The sequence below is a fragment of the Cnephaeus nilssonii genome, assembly GCF_951640355.1.
Source record: "Cnephaeus nilssonii genome assembly, chromosome: 5".
In the NCBI taxonomy this organism is placed as follows: domain Eukaryota; kingdom Metazoa; phylum Chordata; class Mammalia; order Chiroptera; family Vespertilionidae; genus Cnephaeus; species Cnephaeus nilssonii.
Window position 1 is genome coordinate 40,564,823 of NC_137076.1, and position 20,774 is coordinate 40,585,596.

Below are 20,774 nucleotides of genomic sequence, written 5' to 3' on the forward strand. Positions count from 1 at the left end.
CATGAAAGGGAGATATAATCTATACCAGTATTCAGTTTGCTACCCACTCTCCTGTAACTCTGTAGATTTTCCCATACATCTTTTCAGAGTTCACCTCATATCTTTGACCAGCCTTGCCTATTACTTGTTTTTCCTCACTTCACCTCCCCCACCCTATGGTCTGTATCCCCAAAGTTCAAGTAACTGACAAGCTAATGCCAAGATCTTGAAGAGGGGAGGAAACTTAAGTAGGTAGAATACTTTTTTCAGGCTGGAAGAGGGGGAAGGCAGAATATGCTCACATAATAATACTTTTGGTTCTGGCACACCCATGAAGTGGGTGGTATTATTATGCCAGTCTTAACAGCAAGTTTACTAGTAAGTAATTTTGCTGAAGGTCAGCAATGGTTAGGTGGCGTTGACAAATACATGAACTGCCAGACTTCACAGCCTGTCACAGTGTGCAGCGCCAGCACAGCCAAGGGTTCAGCGAGCCTGAGGGAGGGCCAGCGAAGGATGAAGAAAAGACAGGCAAAGAGAATAAGCTGGGTCTAGGTGGATCTTCTGTGCCTTGCTGAGGCCACAGAACAGATCCAGACTGCAAGCTGATGCTTTATTTATAGTCAGAGGTAAACAAGGTAATTTACAATGTTCTTGTAAGTTTCACTTGTTTTGGCAGCACTTGCTGTACCCCCCACAGCCCATTAGCTATCCAGGAAAGATCTAGGGAGCAGTCACAAGATCAAGCTTAATTATGCTAAGTGGGCTGTGCCCTCTAAGCTGAGACTTGTTTGCGGCTTTGCCAGCAAGTCAGTCCGAGGCTTAACCCTATAACTGCTCCCTATATCACAGTCCATTGTCTTAACTGTCACAGAATATTGCCCTTCTATCACTCTGATGAGTGCTACTGTGGGAGTTATATACAAAAAATGGTATGGCAGGTCACACTTAACTCACTGAAGGAGGCATGGGTAAAGCTTTCCTGGGGTGAGAAGTTTGGTTTGCATTTTGGAAGATGAGTTAGCCATTTTGAGATGATGAGGAGATGATAGTCCGTAAACCACAAGTAGTTGTCATGGCTAGAATGTAGGCTTTATGATTGAGAGATGAGACTAGAGATGCTTTATCTGCTGTTCAACATAAAGTGGTATATATTCTGAAAATAATGGATTTATGTGGGGCTCAGTGTGAAAGAGAATATTAGAAAGGTTTCTCTGAGTGCATTGAGACTAGACTGGGTGGGTGGGTCAGGGGAGGGAGGGGGTAGGAGAGTGAGACCAGAGATAAGATGATAAGTTAGGAAGCTCTTCTGGAGACAAAAACTAGAGATAAAATTATGGAGTTATTGTAAGGTAGACTTAGTATTTGGTAGTCATTTATATTAGGCAGATGAGACAGAGAGAGAGAAAGTAGAGAGAGAGGTAACTCCCACCTTTCTGACTTGGATATCCATCTGTGATCAATGACTGAGGTAGGAATAAGATCATGTAGTAAAAAGAATGGTGAAGTCAGGTCTATAAATAATTGGAAGAACCTTCACTACATAAGAGCATTGTTCAAATGTCAATTGTATACTAGTATACACAAGTTCAAGAAAAAAGGTTTAGATTTGGGAATTGGCAACATATGTTAAGGCCTGGGAATGAGAAAGTAAAGAAGGGCCAGAGAATGAATCTCTAGAAAATATTGACATTAGCAATGAGCCAGGAAGAGAAAAGCCTGTGAAAAATAGTGAAGATTGGAAGATCTCAGGAGAGTGCTGTTTTAAATACTAAAAGAGAAGAGAGGGTTTGTTTTTTTTTATGTGTAAATTATAATTCACTATTTAGTGGAATATTATGCATATCATGTAGTCAGTTAAGAATAATGTTTTAAGGATAATGAATGTAGAAAGAGACTCAGAACATTAATGTTCATTAATATTACGTGAAAAAAATTGGAATACAGTAAAATTCCACTAATTTTTGTAAAAATAAATGTGTGTATATTCATACATATACATAGAAGGAAATTTGGAAGGTAATATTCTTAAATTTTGCCTGCCAGGTAATAGAATTATGAATTATATTTTTTTCACTTTATAAATTTTGTACAGTGAACATACATTATATTTATGAGATAAAAGAATGCTTATGTAAATTTAGTAGATTTAGCCCAAACTAATTTCCAGTGGAAATGTTAAATGCAAAATCTACTCAAATCTACTCATTTGAATTGTGCACTAGAGGTCATTGGTAACCTTAGAAAATTTTCAGTCACAGTGAGATCAGAAAACAGATTGTAGTGGGTTAAAAAAGGAGTGGCAGGCAGGAAAATGGAGGTGATGAGCATAAAAAGTACACTTTCAACAAGTTGATAAAAAGACATTAGATGGGGAAGTGGGACTGAAGATTTTTTTAATTAGGAGGAACATGAAACACAATTATGTGCTGAAGGAAGAGAAAATTGATAATTCAATCTATAATACTTTTATTGAAGGGTACTAATTTCTAATAAGGTAATTATCATGTTTATGATAAACTATGTTAAAAAATGAATCAGTTTGTTATTGGCTGTGATTCTTTGTAGTATAGTAATAGGATGTGCCCGAGTGCAAAAAAGTTTAAGCTCAAATAGTTTGTATTGTGTTTGTGTATTTAGTATGTAAACAAACATGTAGAAATGATTGGCCCTTTGTAGAGGAAATTTTTGATTTGGGGTTCAGCTAACCTCCAAAGCAGTTTTGGAAACCTGTTTACTTATATGGCTACTAAAAACATAGGTGTTCTCTGTTTCAAATAATTATCTATGGGGTTTAATTGCTTCCTTCTGTTGTCACTGAATATGTTCGTTAAACTGATACAGGAAAACGCCAGGGTTTGTTTTCAGTTTATCAGCTAGAAATAAATGACCAGTATTAGCCAAAAGAAATAAAGTGGCACCTGGGTATTCCTAGGTAAGATGCTGATGTAGCCTTAGTCATTCTTTAAACTTAGTACATTAAATGATGAACAGGGAATCCTGCAAAACCTGGCAGCTATGTATGGAGGCAGGTCCAGCTCTTCAAGAGGAGGGAAGCCAAGAAACAAAGAGGAAGAGGTATGCTTCCCGCATGTTCGCTTCCTCCGTCACATAGCCGTTTTTGAGTTTATTGCCTTCCTTTCCTGCATGGTTTAAATGCTTAACAATTATTTGAGGATTTTTGTAGGTCTATAGGGACCTGTTAATATTTTTTTGACTGACATACTGTGTCATAATTTTGCCCCATAACTGTTATTCGGTATCCTGAGTTCAATTTCTTTTCTTTTGATAAAATTAAAAATTTGTAATTGCAATGTATTTCTTTTCAGAAATAAGTTCATCTAAATTAAAAATTTGAAAACTAAGATTTTGAAACTTTTATTTGTGGTATTCAGATTAATCCTTTTCTTTAATTTAACAATGATTTAGCAGTAAAAAAACAAACGTTGGTAGTTTTTCTTTTAAATTAAAATGTGTTTTTTTTTTCTCCTTATAGGTTTATCTTGCGAGGCTGAGACAAATAAGATTGCAGAATTTCAATGAGCGCCAACAGATTAGAGCCAAACTCCGTGGTGAAAAGGCAGGTTGACATTCAATTTTAGAAAACATAATTGAATGACATTATAATAGGTTAAGATTTAAAATGCAACACAAAATCTGATCAAGACAGTGAAAGTCAAAGACCAGAAAACTCTAAAAGAGGGTAAAGTAAATCTTGTTTAAAATTGATAATACCATTTATTTGTTCCAGAAGAATTCTAAGAGGAAAATATAAATAGTACCCATGGACCTATTAAATGCTACATTTTCTATCATTCTTTCTCTCTTTTTTTTTTTTTAAATATATTTTATTGATTTCCTACAGAGAGGAAGGGAGAGGGATAGAGAGTTAGAAACATCGATGAGAGAGAAACATCGATCAGCTGCCTCCTGCACACCCCCCACCGGGGACGTGCCCGCAACCAAGGTACATGCCCTTGACCGGAATCGAACCCGGGACCCTTCAGTCCACAGGCCGATGCTCTATCCACTGAGCCAAACCGGTTTCGGCTCTATCATTCTCTTTTTATATTTTCCCTTATTGTACATAAGAATTAATTGTGAAAACAAATTAGTAACATTGAACAATTTACTATTTTACATAGTTAGATGTTAGTTTATTCATATTCTCTGCACCGAATTTGAAGTTCTATCCTAAGAGGTTTGCTTCTCTACTTATTTTACAGAAAGCAGCTGATAATTCTGAAGGACAAGGAAGTGAGGAGGCTGACATGAGACGTAAAAGAGTTGAAGCTCTTAAGGTATAGACTGGAAATGGTTTTCTTAGAGAAAATTGAAACCTTAGATAGGGAATTGTGTTAAGCCTTTTGTAGTCCAGTCATTGTATTCTCTTGCCTTAATTTTTTTCCCCTTTATCTTTCAATTTTTGATTTCTAAGAAATAGCACTTTTTCACATATTTATGGAGAGAAATTTAATGAAACCATGGTATAAATACATAAAACCATCACACAGCTAACCTTAAAAAGGAAAAATGGTAACCTTATAAATGAAAAATGTAATTGTTCACTTCTGTGAAAAATAATAAAGTTCATGTATAATAATTATCATTTAAAATTTTCACAGTTGTATTTCCATTAGAGTGTGCCTACATTTATTTTCACTCAACAAACATGTATTGAGCAGCTGCTGTTTGTTGAGCCCTGGTTTAAGTGCTGAAAATATAGAGTGAGCTTACATTTTTATTCTGGGACAGCAAACACGTGTGTGTGCACACACATTTCTTTTTTGGCTAAAAAGTAAATATTTGTATAGAGCTGAAAAACACACTCTTATGCCCTTCTTTCTGGTAACTAATTTTGTTGTTTTCATTTTCAGGCCCAAGCAAATGCACGTGCTGCTGTACTAAAAGAACAATTGGAACGGAAGAGAAAGGAAGCATATGAGAGAGAAAAGAGAGCGTGGGAAGATAATGTAAGATTTAGCTCATTCTTAATCCTGGTCATGTTAAGGCCCTTGTATCTCTTGCTGCGTAGTATATCAGAATTATAATTTTGTAACTCTATTTTTTAAAAAATTCTCATTAGTTGTCCCTCTCCCTCCCCTCCCTGCTCTTCTCTCTATTGCTCTCTCTCTCTCTCTCTCTCTCTCTCTCTCTCTCTCTCTCTCTCTTTCCTATTTAAGGATGATCTGTTATTTTGGGGTTTAATTTGAGGTGAGAACCTAATTTATTTATTTATTTTATTATTGCTAATCAAAGTCCCAGCATCATATATTGGCTACACCTTCCTTCAATTTCCACTGTTTATAGTGCTACCTTTAAGATATGTTAAATTCTATTATACAAGAGAAAGTATCTATAGCAAATATGTGTCATGCTTTTTTTCTGCTCCATTCTTTCTGTCTATTTTACCAATACCACATTGTATTAGTAATTATGAATTTAGAATATATTTTAATTTCTAATAGAGTTTGTCCCTTGTTTCTTTTTAACATATGTTATGCTTAGTTATTTGCTGTTTCTTCCTTTATCAGATTTATTTTAGGATAATTTTTTAATCCCATTGGAATTTTGATCAATATTGCCTTAAACCTAAGCTGGCAGTCAGACATCCCTCTCACAGTCTGGGATCCCTTGCTCCTTACCGCCCACCTGCTTGCTCCTTACCACTTGGCTCACTGCTCCTTAGCGGCAAGCTCCTTACTGCTCGGCTTGCTGCTCCTTAGCGCTGCCATGGAGGTGGGAAAGGCTCCTGCCACTTCTGCTGCACTCACCAGCCTTGAGCCCAGCTTCCGGCTTAGCGGTGCTCCCCCTGTGGGAGCACACTGACCACCAGGGAGCAGCTCCTACGTTGAGCATCAGCCCCCTGGTGGTCAGTGCACTTTATAGCGACCGGTCGTTCTGGTCGTTACACCGTAACAGTCGCTTAGGCTTTTATTATATAGAGATAATATTATTATTGCCCTAACCGGTTTGGCTCAGTGGATAGAGCGTCAGCCTGCGGACTGAAAGGTCCCAGGTTCGATTCCAGTCAAGGGCATGTACCTTGGTTGCAGGCACATCCCCAGTAGGGAGTGTGCAGGAGGCAGCTGATCGATGTTTCTAACTCTCTATACCTCTCCCTTCCTCTCTGTAAAAAAGCAATAAAATATATTTAAAAAATATTATTATTACTGGACAGTTGTAAACGTGCAATAGTAGTAGCATAGTTCTATTTTCTCAGATGACCAATTGAAGCCAATGCTTTTCTCTTATCAGAAGACTGCATTAGACCTCATTATACCCATCCAAGGTACTTTCAAGAGCATTCATATACTTACAATGCAGCCTAAGAAAAACTCCCCTTAAAGTCTTTGCTTTCCAAGCTACATAAAACCAGTATAAAACTTTTTTCTCTGTATATATCTTCTTTTTAATGGCAGATATGCCTTAGATAGTTGTAAAGTGCACAAATGACAGGTGTATGACTGTATTATTGAATTATTGATAGGTAATACTACTTGCTGGTATGATACAACTTGGTATTTCCTCACGTTCCTTCAGAAGTCTTTATGGTGGCAGCATTAAACTGTGGCAGTGAGCCTGGCTTTTGAGATCCAACAGGCAAGGGACCCATTTTCACTTGGGGGAATTATTTTATTGTGTGCGCTTTTGGTAAAACTGTCAAACAAGGTTTCCTGGCTTCTACTAGCTGAGGAATAGGCAGGTCATCTAAAGTAGACCAATTGAATTCTCTCCCAGGGCTTGAAGCTTGAGCAGAATATCACAAGATTTCAAGCTGGAGTTTATTTAATGCTGTAAGAGAACCTCAAGAAAATCACAGATTAGTTTCTGTCACCTAGATTCATAAAGCTATCCAGGTTTTTGGTGGAGATTCCTTTTGCTTTTGAGATCCTACTTATCTTTTTCCCCTCCGTTCCCCTCTTCCCTTTCTTCAGAATTAGTTTCTATTGCTTTCCACCAAAGAAGCTTAACTGATTTGCCATGTCAAATGTCAGCAGGGTACCTGATGAATAGTAACACAAAATAAATTCATTGGGAATTCTGTGGCTCATGATATTTCAGTTATGCATAGAGAACTGTTCCGTAAACATTTGTTTATTAACAAAAGGAGGCTAGAAAAAGAGATCAGATTTGTGGTTACTAGAGATAGTGATTGAGGAAAAAGAAATTGGTGGTCAAAAGATACAGACTCCCAGTTGTAAGATTAATAAGTATTAGGGATGTAATGTACAACATGATGACTATAGCTAACTTTGGTGTCTGATATATAATATATAAGAAAGTTAAGAGAGTAAACCCTAAGAGTTCTTATTACAAGGAGAAAGATTTTTTTTCTTTTTATTGTATCTATATGAGATGGTGGATGTTAACGAAACTTATTGTGGTAGTCATTTGACAATATATGTAAGCCAAGCCTTTATGCTGTATACCTGGAAATCATACAGTGATGTATGTCTATATCTCAATAAACTAGGAAGAAAATGAGACTGGGAATCTAAACACCTGAATTTCAGTCTCAGCTCTGCCAGTTAACCTGTTTGAGGAACTGGCTTAATATTTCTAGGCCTTTATTTCCTCATCTCCTAAATGAAGGGCTTGATCTCTAATGTTGTTTAGTCTAAATTACTAGAATAATAGTCTTTATAATGTAGTACTTAACTCCAGATTAGTCTATATAAAAGGGGTTAAAGTTATTTTACTGAGTAATTGTGTCAATAGAAAGTCTAACAGCATAATCTAGATATAGTATAAAGGGCTTTATTGTATGTATTGCCCATTGCTCTAATTTAGGAGTGATTATCATAGTATTCAGAGTTGGAGTTAGCATTATTAAATTTTCTGAAATGTTAGTTAAAAGTTTCTCTGTATGTATGTTGTTGCATTTTCCTTAAGTAAGGCCACATATCTTTCACTGAATTCTCAAACTTCTTTGATCTAACAAATGGGAAAAAATGGCTGCCTTAATTATTAAATCTTTGGCATGTATACCCAATTTTATAAGTTTTTCTCTTTGACATAATTAATGTTAAAACATGGTGGTACTAATTAGGACTTTAATATGGAAATTAATTTTCATGTACGATGATAGGATTCCACCTCCCCCTCCCCCCCCCCCCCCCAAATAATACAGATTTGTGGTTACTAGAGGTAGTGATTTGGCAGAGATTCCTTGTCCTTTTATTTTATACTTTTGTCTTCTATAAAACTTTGTTTTGTTTTCTTAGTTTAAAAAATTTAACTTTTGTGTTGTTTGTCCCATTGGACAGACTTTCTGAATTAAGGACTCAGTCTAATGTTTTCTCTTATGACAAGAAGATAATATGTTATTATCTTCTATCTCAAGATCTGTTAACATTGAAGAATAGCTAGCCTTTCTCAGCTACCATATATACTCATATTGAGAGTGAAACATATAAGAAAGAAATTCAGGTTTTAAAATGGATACAATGCATTTAATAGTTAAAATTCAGTGAAAAATAGAATTAGGGAAATTCTGTCTTAGGATAGAGACTATATTTTGAATAGGATGTGTTCCTTTTTAATTGTGGTTAGGTATTTCTTGTTATTTCATTTTTATTTCTTTATATTATTCTTTGTGCCTGCCATATAGGTCTGTCTATAGGCTTTCTCCAAGATGGAAACACTTCCCCCTTCTAGCTCCCCGACATTCTTATAAATTCATTATAGCAATACTAGTTCAGAAAAATTACTCATATACAAATATCTTTATATTTTTTGTCCTTTAGAGACAAGAGTTTTATGAATTTGATAAAATTTGACCATGCTATATCTTTAGGTTATATAAAATTGCATGTGGGATTGATATATATTCAAAATATGAAATCAAGCCATTTAATAATATTTTTGAACATATATTAAATCTTTATTGATCATTCAGCATTGAGAGATGAAATAGTATTTGCATTTATCTATGCTTTAAGAGCAAGATAAACTGATAGTTTCATATGTTTATAAACCTGGCTTCACTGTTTCGTGAAATTTTGAATTTTGTCTTTTGGTGGCACTGTGGGTTAATATTTAGGCAAACAGAATAATTGACATAAAATAAAATCAGTTTTACATTGATAATTAAAAACCTTTTGTGGAAAAGTTTTGAATTTAAGTACCTGGTGAAAAAATGTCTAGAATAAAAGATTCCTAAAGCAATTTGTTTTTTCAACCTGACCTGTTAAACTTTCAGGTCAATGTATTATCCTTGTTGCAAATTTTTTTAAAACTATGGATTTTGAAAGACTGTGCATAGAATGAAATATGTATTCTGGACTTAAGTGGATGACTAATTTTATAACAAAATTTTTTGTTTTGAGATTTTATACTTTTGTCTTCTATGAAACTTTGTTTTGTTTTTGTAGTTTAATTAATTTAACATTTGTGTTGTTTGTCCCATTGGACGGACTTTCTGAATTAAGGTCTCTAATGTTTTCTCTTATTATTACAATAAAAAATATGTTATTATCTTCTATCTCAAGATCTTGTTAACATTGAAGAATAGCCTTAAGCTGAATTCAGGTTATAAATCAGGTTGATGATGTTTACACAGAAGGCCAAAGTCCTACTGTACTAATAAGTTAATGATATGTGTTAACTTGGCTTATAATGAATGATGTTGTCATGTCTCAATAGTTACCCCAAATTACCTTTAAATTTTAAAAAAGTTGACTTAGTTTTGTAATTATTAGAGCTAGTTAGCAGGATGTTCTGTTGGTCTTAGTTCTTTGCTTTAAATTTCAAATGTCTGAGTTTCTTTGCTTGCTCGTTGTTTTAGCTTCTTCTGACTTGTTTAGCTTAGTTGACCCAGGGAGAATTAGTATATGTTTGATTATAGTATCTAATAAAGAGGGAATATGCTACTTGACCGTCACGCCGTCACAAAGATGTCGGCACCCACAGCCAATAAGGAGGAAATATGCTATTTGACTGTCACGCCCTCAAAGATGGCGGCACCCACAGCCAATAAGGAGGGAATATGCTAATTGACTGCCACTCCCTCAAAGATGGCAGTCCCCAGTCCCCTCAGCCCTGATGGGGTGGCAGGTGCGCGGCAAGGTCGGAGTCCCCCAGTCCCCTCAGCCCCCCCAGCCGCCCAGGGCTGGCCCGAGGTTCAGGCAAGCCTCAGATGGCTGCTGCCCAGCCGCCCAGGCAGAGCCGCCCAGGGCCACCCGAGGCTCAGGTAACCAGGGCCGGCCTAGGATTGTGCTGCCGGCAGTGGCAGCAGCAGAGGTGTGATGGGGCATCACCTTCCCCTGATCGCCAGGTCACCTCCCACCCCTGAGGGCTCCCGGACTGTGAGAGGGGGCAGGCTGGGCTGAGGGACGCCCTGCTCCAGTGCATGAATTTTCATGCACCGGGCCTCTAGTAGAACATAAGCATTTACTAAAGGCTGACAGTGATTATTACAAAGGTACCAATAATGTTGTCTTATATATTGGATCAAATATATCTTAGATCATAGACTATATCAGGCGTCCTCAAACTACGGCCTGCGGGCCACATGCGGGTGTTTTTGCCGTTTTGTTTTTTTACTTCAAAATAAGATATGTGCAGTGTGCATAGGAATTTGTTCATAGTTTTTTTTAAACTATAGTACAGCCCTCCAACGGACTGAGGGACAGTGAACTGGCCCCCTGTTTAAAAAGTTTGAGGACCCCTGGACTATATATTAGTCATTAGCCATATACAAATATGTCAGCCAGGCAGATTTTAATAATATAAAGTGAAATTTTAATAGTAATGTGTGAAACATTTTCTTCATTAAATTATCTTCAGTTGATTAAAAAAAGAGATTTGCTTCTATGGGCACAAAGATGAGTAGTATGAAGAGAATTTAGTAGAGATCGTCTGTCTTTTAACGTAATTTTAGCACTGTCCTAAATGTGATTATCTTTAGTCTCATACTGTAAGTCATACACTTTATCAGTATATATTTTTGTCTCTGTTATTTTTGGGATTTTTTAAGGTTGAGATTAATATAGAAATATCTCTTCAGTATAATTTACATCTTAATAATAGAAAGTCAAGATAAAGGATTTTCAGTCTCTTTATGTGACTTTTGCCATTCTTTAATATCTGCTAAGTATTCCCAAGATTATTTAAAATTTTTCTTAGTCCATAAGTCTACAGTTTCCGAGAGTTGTGCCAGTGCCTTGTTTAAGTTGTGTAATAATTATGTGTGCATATGAATAAACATTTTAAAAAGTATAGATGAATGAAGTTACAATTAGTTGGAGCAGTAGGCATATGGGTGACTTTTTTTTCTTTTATTATGCGTTTTCTTAATGTTCCTATCATAGGCATCTGCCCAATAATTTCTGTAAATGACTTTTGAGATATTCTTTATAAGCATAAATGCAATTGTATCATAGGTTGAGAAGGGAAATTGGTGTTCTTCTTTAGTAAAATTGTTTAAATTGATACTATTTTTCCTGTTTAATTATTTATACAATTAAATTACTCTTTATCATTTTTTAAAATCTTAGTTTTTAAATTTTTATAATGTAAAGTATTTTCTTTCAGGTTTCTGCTGCTTATTGACCTCTGTGTCATAAAACCTTCTTTTGTAGTACAAAAACTTTAAATTCCGATTGTACATAGATGGGAGGTCTTGTTTTTATTTTGCTTTGTGCAAGTTTCTTCATTTCATCAGGTTTTAAAACCAGACTTTTAGTATTTAAGCCAAATGACTTTATTTAATAAAATCTAAATAGATGTACTATAATAAAATCTAAATAGCTGAACTATAATAATTGCTACCATTTATTACACACACAGCTGTACACCTTTCGTAAATTATCACATTTAATCCCTATACCAAAGAGATAATGAGTACAGCAGTCCCATTTTAGAGAGAAGCATTTTGAAGTGTAGAGAGGATAAGAAACAATGAAAACAATCACTGGGAGAGTGAAGGGGAGTTTTGGACTTTGAGTGTAGACCTTTCCCATTCAGTTGTATTTCATGACTTCCTTAAACAATGAATGGCTATTCAGACTGGCTACTCTTGAAGGCCACTCAAACTATCTTCCATCCTGGCTTTTTACACAGTTCTTTCTGTGGTTTCTATTTTGTTTGTTTTTCCCAGATCATTTAACATACATCTATCTACTTCTGTTTCTCTGTACCACACTGATTGATTTATGTGTTCCCCTTTCTCTTCTAGTTTATAATCCTCTGAGAGAAAGCATTGTGTCATTCATTTTATTTTGTTTTTCTTTGGTTTGAAATTATTTACTGCCATTAGTTCTGGTCTACAATATGTTGGGTTCCCCTTCGCCCCCAGGTTTACTGAGATGTAATTGTCAAATAACGTTGTGTAAGTATAAGATGTACAGTGTGATTTGATATGTGTAGATATTGTGAAACATTTACCACAATAAGGTTACTTAATACATCTATCACCTCACATAGTTTGCATGTATCATTCATTTTCAATACTCATTATCTAGCATTGTGCTTCACACTTAATAAATCTTTGAATGTGTTGATTAATTAATTTTAATCAGATATTGTATATTTGTTTTCTCACAAAATCACATCAAACTTATTCATTGAAATAGCAGAAATCATTTTTAAGTAAATTGGCATAATACAACTAATAAATATGATACATAGTAGAGAAAATATTACTGATTTACAAAATAACAACAGAATTTGTACATTTAAATTAATTTGTTTCCTTCCAAATAATCATCTAGGGAAGTAACATTATTCTAAAAATGTGGCTATTTGTTCAGATCTAATTGGAGCTTGTTTTTATTTCCTCAAAATTTATGGAACCTTTTTTGAGTATACTCTATAAGATAATCATAAAGTTTCAAAATATTTCTATATAATCTTTCAAGAAGATTATAGTCATTTGTGAGAGCTCTAATTTTTAAAAAGTTATATATAATGCTAGATGCCTGGTGCATGAATTCGTGCATGGATGGGGGTCCCTTGGCCTGGCTGGCAATCGAGCCTATTGGGGGGGCCGGCCAGGGGAAGGGACCCCAGGAGGTTGGTCAGCCAGTTGAGGAAGCCGGGACCATTCAGTCCATAGGCTGATGCTCTATCCCAGTGGTTCTCAACCTTTCTAATGCCGCGACCCTTTAATACAGTTACTCATGTTGTGGTGACCCCCAACCATAAAATTATTTTCATTGCTACTTCATAACTAATTTTGCTACTGTTATGAATCGTAATGTAAATATCTGTGTTTTCAGATGGTCTTAAGCAACCCTGCTAGCGGTTCTCAACCTGTGGGTCGTGATATTTACATTACAATTCATTAACAGTAGTAAAATTACAGCTATGAAGTAGCAACGAAAATAATTTTATGGTTGGGGGTCACCACAACATGAGAAACTGTATTAAAGGGTCGCGGCATTAGAAAGGTTGAGAACCACTGCGCTATCCACTGAGCAACACCAGCTAGGGCGCCACTGATCTTTTTATTGTCTCCATAGTTTTGCCTTTTACAGAATGTCATATGGTTAAAATCATACAGTATGTAGCCTTTTCGGATTAACTTCTTTCACTGAGTTAATACGCATTTAAGTTTCTTCCATGCCTTTGCATGGCATATTAGCTCATTTCTTTTTAGCACTGAATAATATCCCATTTATATGTATATATACACACCATTTTTTTTTAATCCATTTACCTACTGAAGTTCATCTTGTTTGGCTTCCAAGTATTACCAATTATAAATAAACCTGCTGTAAACATCTGTGTGCAGGTTTTTATGTGGACATAAGTTTTCAACTCCTTTGGGTAAATATCAAGGAGTATGATTGCTGGATCACATGGTAAGACTGCTTGGATTTATAAGAAACTATCAAAACATCTTCCAGAGTGAATGTACCATTTTGCATTCCCATGAGAAATGAATGAGAGTTCCTATTGCTCCACATCCTCAAAAGCATTTGGCACTGTTAGTGTTTTGGATTTTAGCACTCATGATAAAGTTCAGTGGTATCACATTGTTTTAATTTGCCATTTCCTAATGGCATATGGCATGGAGCATCTTTTCATATGCTCATTTGCCATTTGTACACTTTTTTGGTGAGGTGTCTTTTCAGTTTTGTCAATTTTTTAAACTGGGTTATTTGTTTGCTTATTGTTGAATTTTAAGACTTCTTTATATATTTTGGTTAACAGTTCTTTGTGTGTTTATATCTTGCAAATAACTTTTCCCAGTCTGTGGCTTGTGTTCTCATTCTCAATTGTGTCTTTCACAGAGTAAAAGTTTTTAATTTTAATGAAGTACTCTTTATTAATTCTCTCTTTCATGGTTTGTGCCTTTGGTGTTCTATTTAAAAAAGTCCTTGCCTAACCCAAGTTCATCTGGATTTTCTCCTATGTTATCTTCTAGGAGTTTTATAGTTTTGCGTTTAACTTTTAGGTCTGTGATAGATTTTGAGTTAATTTTTGTGAAGAGTGTATGGTTTGTGTCTAGATACATTTTGTTTGTTTGTGGATATCTATTTCCAGCACCATTTATTGTAAAGACTATCTTTGCTCCATTGAGTTGCCTTTGCTCCTTTGGTAAAGATCAGTTGACTGTATTTGTGTGCTCTATTTCTGAGTCCTGTTCTGTTCCATTTATCTACTTGTTTATTCTTACACCAATACCATAATGTCTTGATTACTGTAGCTTTATAATAAGGCTTGAAGTCATTTCTCAAATGTTATTCTTTTCCTTCAATACCATGTTAGATACTTCTATCTTCTCTTTAACAACATATACTAGCATAAAATGTGAAAGTCCAGAAGACTAAATATTAGAATTGTATTACTACCTTATGCTTAGAAGATACTCAATAAATATTGCATGTGAAATGTATTCTCACCAGAAATTTGTGTTTATTGGTTTGAAAAAGAGATAAAAGTAGGGAGCAGAGTTGCTGCCATACTAATGTGACCATATCTGTAAATGCCATTTCCTGGTATTATTAAAGTTTCAGAATCTAACTTTGCATTGTTTAGAGTCTAAGTGGCAAGGTAAAAATGAACACCTATATGAATATAACAAATGATATTTTAATGACATAAATCTTATTCACTGTGCATAATAGTTCTTCCATTCTCATTTATGTTGACATTTTTATAATGAGGGCTCTTACATTCGGTGATTGATGTTAAACTTTAAGAAGATTGTACCAAACTTGCACAAATTACAGAAACATTTTCAAGTTGTAAGATTAAGAAATATTTTTCTTCCCATGAAATGGTTTTTTTCCTCATGAAATGTTTTAGTGTATTAAAGTGAGAGGACTAATATTTAGTCTTTTAGAAGACAGTTTGTTTTTAAGAGCATTTAATGAAATACTGTTAATAAAGTATTAAGGAATTATTTGGTACTACATGACACATAATTATATTTACATGTGAGGCCTGAGATGTTTCTCTTTATTCACTGATCTTTCAGGACCTAGCACATTGCCTACATCATGAAAATTGAGGAATGGAGAAAATTATATGCGGATAGAATGTATAAGCAAACAGTGATCTTATATAAACCTTCATATAGCTTTTATCTCTTCCTGCAAATATAAATTCCCAGTGTGTATTTAAATTCTTTATTATAGTTGGTGTCTAAAGGAGTAAAGTGTTCTGATATGTCTCCTCCTTTGGGACAGCATGAAGCAAGTGGCTCGCCATCAAAGCATCAGATAAGACCTGTTATTTCTGTGACTTCAGCTTTGAAGGAAGTGGGTATGGTAAGTTTCCTAAAATTTAGAACTCTTTAAAGTCAAAAGATTATTAAAAGGATTAAATTTAATCAAGTTATATTAATTTCTAATGTTTCATTCGGTTTTTCTAGGAATAAAATTACCTAAGATTTTTGTGTCTGCTCTACTCTGAATTCTGGAGCCTTGCTGCTCATAAGTTTTATATCTAGGACCACCTGGTAGATAAAACTATTTTAAAATGATTCTCTCTCCCTCTTTTACTTTAAAATAATATTGAACAAATAAAATATACATACAAATGTACCAAAAATAAAGCAAAAACATTTTTATATCCCAGCTTTCATAATTAACAAAGGTCTACTTTTTAAGAAATAATGTCTTTGGTACTTAAAGTAATTAACTCTAGGAATAAAGTTTAAGACATGTTTACATTTATTTTCATTGTTTTGGCATAGCAAACGTTAGAGGAGTCAGTATAATTACAAATAATGCGTCAGTTATTTCTTTTACCTTCTATTTCTGAATCTGTCATGCCATATGGATAGTAAAACACAGATATGTGGGTGAGTATAAAGTTTAAGCTCTGAAAAATGTGCCAGGTATCCATCTGAAATATGAAAACTCTGTTCTACCATTAAGGGAAATGGGCTCATGATGTGGAATTTCAGTCTAGAATTAGACAGAAGGGGAAAAGTCTCCTGAACTATATAATACAACACATTAACCTGATTTCTCCTCTCCTGGTAATTAATGTCTGTGCCTTTTAATTGCTCAGTTTCATTAAATTTTTGTAGACAACACTGTTGTTATTGGTGCGCCAATTTTTACAGCCTTTGTGTTTGTCTTGAAAATAAGACTGAGTAGGAAAAGACAAGTTTCTTAGTCATTCTTAAAAACTTCATAGTTTTTCTTTAAGTAGGATTAGTCTCTCTTCTTTCTGATAACGACTTTGCATGTGCTACGTTGTTCACTTCAACTTTAGATACCACTGTGTGGTTCCCTCCTGGTACCCAGTCTCACATCTCAAGTAGCTGTGACCTCTCTGGTTGTAGTGACTGCTAATTCCTGACTTCTGTACTGGGTAAAAGGCTCTTTGTCTCATTACATGTATTGCTTTAAAACTGATCACTATACTTTTTTGTATTTTTCTCAAATACTACAAATTAAGGTAATTCATGTAACTAAATGGTTTTTCTTTGTGTTTTCTTGGTAAATATTGCTTACTTATACTTTTAAAATTGCTCTTCCATACTCTGAGTCTTCCATATATAGTTTGCTTTCATAACTACTAATTTCTTCTTTTCATATATGTAAAAATTCTAGGTGTCTAAGATTGCTATGATTTTGCTAATCAAAAGATAGAATTTATATTATCCTTGGTACATGGGGCTCAGAACTCACTATTGTTACTCTCTTTGCTTAGGTAAAAAAGCCAGTTCTCAATTATGTTTAGTAGTATTGCTTAATAAGCATACATATGTACATGAAACAAAGAAAGCTTCAAAATAACACAGCCTATCTTGAATTACTTTATTCATCAAAACTTTACTTAGCTCTAATTAAGAGCCTATATGAATTAATTTTCTTTTTATTTCTATTATTGACGTAAAATTACCAAAAAATTCAGGTGCCAAAGAGGAAGAAGATATAGTTAAATAGGTAATCAGTAATCCAAAAATATGACAAGTAATTGAGAATTGGCCCTTTTACTATATATTTAATCTATTACTTGATCATATTTAACTATTTCTCACTGCTGATAATGTGGGAACTTGTGTTAACTTTTACAGGAATAAAATAACTCACAAGGAACAATTTAATGAAAAACAAAAAGTAACAAAATTTTGAGGTAGAAGGTTAAAATAACATTATTTCTTACTCTGAAACTATCTGTGTTTAAAGGACAGAAGTTTAACTGATACTCAGGAAACCTCAGAAGAAATGCAAAAAACTAACAATTCCATTTCAGTAGGTACAATTTTCCTTTTTTTTCTCTCAATCATTTTACTTAATCATATACATCATAAAATATAGCATTTTAACTGTTTCAGAATAAACGAGAAATACTACGGAGATTAAATCAAAATCTTAAAGCTCAAGAAGATGAAAAAGGGAAGCAGTGTCACCCTGATACGGATGAGGTAATTGTGCATGAAAATGCCGAAGAGCATGAAAAAGAAAAGTTGATTTCACCTGATCGCAAGAAGTGGGAGGCAGGAGGTCAACTTGTGATTCCTCTGGATGAGTTTGCATTGGATACATCCTTTTCTGCAACTGACAGTATGTATGAAAGTGTTTTTATCCTATTTTGGCATAACACACATGTAAACTTGTAGACTGGACACTCTGAGGGAAAGAACACTTTAGAGGGATTGAAAGAACCTGGAAGAAATTTGCATACTGTTATATGTGAAACGTGGGGGGAAATCTATTCAACCTTAGGAATAGCAAGGATTTTTATTATAGAAGTGTAAAGTGTGAGAGGGGAGACTAATGATATATACTATTTAAATTGTATTACTTTAACACTTTCTAATCTATTTCAGAAAATATTCTTGATGAGAACTAGAGTAGTAAACTGCCAAAAATCTCAGAAAAGTCCCTTAGGATTTGGCAGGGGTATTAAGAAGATCTCATTTAATAATATATTTATTCAGCAATATTTATGAGCACCTACTATTGTCTTGCATTTTCCTACACACTAGATAGAGATATAACAGTGAATGAATGAAGTCATATGTGCTCTTTGGAGCTTACATTCTAAAAGAGCGAGTCTGACCCCTGTCTAACTAAAGTTTTAAGTAATTTTTTTAATGGACTATTTTTGTAGAATTCTTTCTTCGAGAAAAGCCCAAAGATTCCACAGCATTTGTTTACCTATTTTAACAGGTTTTTTTTTAAAAAAATCTTTACTGTTGAAAGTATTACATATGTTCCCCTTTCCCCCACATTGACCCCGTCTAGCATGCCTCCCACCCCCCGCCCCAGGCCTTCACTACCCTATCGTCTCTGTCCATGGGTTATGCATATATGCATACAAGTTCTTTGATTGACCCACCCACCCCTGCCTTCCCTCTGAGATTCCACAGTCTTTCCCATACTTCTATGTCTCTAGATCTATTTTGTCCATTAGTTTACTTTGTTCATTAGATTCCACATATGAGTGAGATCATGTGACACTTGTCTTTCTCTGAATGGCTTATTTTGTTTAGCATAATACTCTCCAGGTCCTTCCATGCCAACTCAAATGGTAAGAGATCCTTCTTTTCTCAGGTGCATAGTATTCCATGGTATAAATGTACCACAGATTTTTCCCCCCACTCATCTAATGGGCACTTTGGCTGTTTTCACATCTTAGCTATTATAAATTGGGCTGCTATAAACATAGGGGTGCATACATTCTTTCTGATTGGTGTTTTAGGTTTCTTAGGATATATTCCTAGAAGTGGAATCACTGGCTCAAATGGCAATTCCATATTTAATTTTTTGAGGAAACAATTCTTTATGGAATTCCATTATATTCCACATACTCCTAAGAAGTGAAGATACAATAATGGTTAAGACATATTCTCTCCATTCAAGGAGTTTAGGTTCTAGTGCAGTGGTCAGCAAACTGTGGCTCGCGAGCCACATCTGGCTCTTTGACCCCTTGAGTGTGGCTCTTCCACAAAATACCATGTGTGGGCGCGCACGAACAGTGCTATTGAAACTTCGTGGCCCATGCACAGAAGTCAGTTTTTGGCTCTCAAAAGAAATTTCAATTGTACTGTTGATATTTGGCTCTGTTGACTAATGAGTTTGCCAACCACTGGTCTAGTGGAAAAGGAGGCAAGAAAAGAGGCAATTCATTATAGTTGATAAGTAATATGGTAGGAAATAATCATAAGGCACTGAAAGAATATGTATCTCAGGGCATAAATCAGTCTGGGGAGAGCTAAGAAAATGATTTTTGGAAACAGTGATGTGCTAAGGAATAAAAAGTGTTATCTAGGAGAGAAACCAAGATGGCAACATAGGTACCTGAACTTGTTGCCTCGCACAACCACTTCAAAACTACAACTAAAAGACAAAACGGACATCATCCAGAACCACAGGAAGTCTGGCTAAGTGGAAATTCTACAACTAGAAGGAAATAGAAAAGCACACTGAGACTCAGAGGAGGTGCAGAAGTAAAGTGTGGAAGTGAAGTGCGGGGGTACGGAAAGGGGCTGGCAACTGAGTACGCTGTTGTCCTTTTCAATCGGGAGGGAGACACAAGCTCCTCACTGCTCTGAACTTCAGTTCTGGGCGAGACTCTGGGGACCCAGACTCATACAGTGAGAAACTGGACTGTCTGGCATCGGGCCAGAACACGAGGGTGGCTTTCTCTCAGAGGTGCTTGCAACGATTACTGCGGGACACTGAGACCCAAGGGCCTCTTAGGGCAGGGCTGATGGTCAGCCATTGCTGTTTGCTCCGCCCTGTTGATTCCGAGACCCTGCCCCACCCAATTTACAACCCCACACAAGCTGTGAACAGAGGCTTTTGCATATGAATGGCCTGGCCTTTTGCAATCTAAAATTACCTAACAAACTGCACCTGGGTCAGAGAGCTCCAGAACTTCGAAAAGAGGCCCAAGGGCCCATAGCAGCTTGCATTGCTTCACAGCTGGGCCTCATCTGGGCACCTCCAAACCCCAAGCAAAGAAGAGGAATCTGCAGATCTCTCCATAGCTCCTGCTGGGTGGCCTCAGGCAGAGGCTAAATTTGCACCACCTTGGAGATCCAAGAGCCAGTGTACCCAGGGGTCAGAGTGGGACCATACAGATTACAACTCTTCAGATCCATAAGGGACACACTCAGGGGGCAGACTCAGTGAGCACCAAAGCCCCACTGAAGCAAGTCTTGAACCATAAGGGTGTCTCCAGCACAGAAGTTCTCCCATCATAGACACAACTGATCCTCACAGCCAATTGGCCTGGAGGTCAATTCCTCCCAGTGATACCAACAACAATCAAGGCTTAACTACAACAAGACTGTGTACACAGCCCACAAAAGGGTGCACCAAGAGTGTCCACCTCAGGTAATTAGGGAGGATGAGACATTGGGCCCTATAGGACAC

At 35.7% G+C, this 20,774-nt stretch overlaps 1 protein-coding gene across 9 annotated transcripts in view; it reads left to right on the forward strand.

Annotated features, from left to right (window-relative positions):
• NEK1 (NIMA related kinase 1) overlaps positions 1 to 20,774 on the forward strand; it is a 152,674-nt gene that overhangs the window by 93,847 nt on the left and 38,053 nt on the right. For 6 of the 9 annotated variants that reach the window (XM_079772091.1, XM_079772085.1, XM_079772087.1 and 3 more), the window contains 6 exons: positions 3,476 to 3,563; positions 4,210 to 4,280; positions 4,857 to 4,952; positions 15,570 to 15,701; positions 17,577 to 17,642; positions 17,726 to 17,954. In XM_079772091.1, coding sequence (XP_079628217.1) covers positions 3,476 to 3,563; positions 4,210 to 4,280; positions 4,857 to 4,952; positions 15,570 to 15,701; positions 17,577 to 17,642; positions 17,726 to 17,954 — 682 coding nt within the window. Of the gene's footprint in view, positions 1 to 2,973; positions 3,058 to 3,475; positions 3,564 to 4,209; positions 4,281 to 4,856; positions 4,953 to 15,569; positions 15,702 to 16,656; positions 17,070 to 17,576; positions 17,643 to 17,725; positions 17,955 to 20,774 lie in introns of those variants that run through there. The other 3 variants (XM_079772093.1, XM_079772090.1, XM_079772092.1) reach the window with 3 other exon arrangements.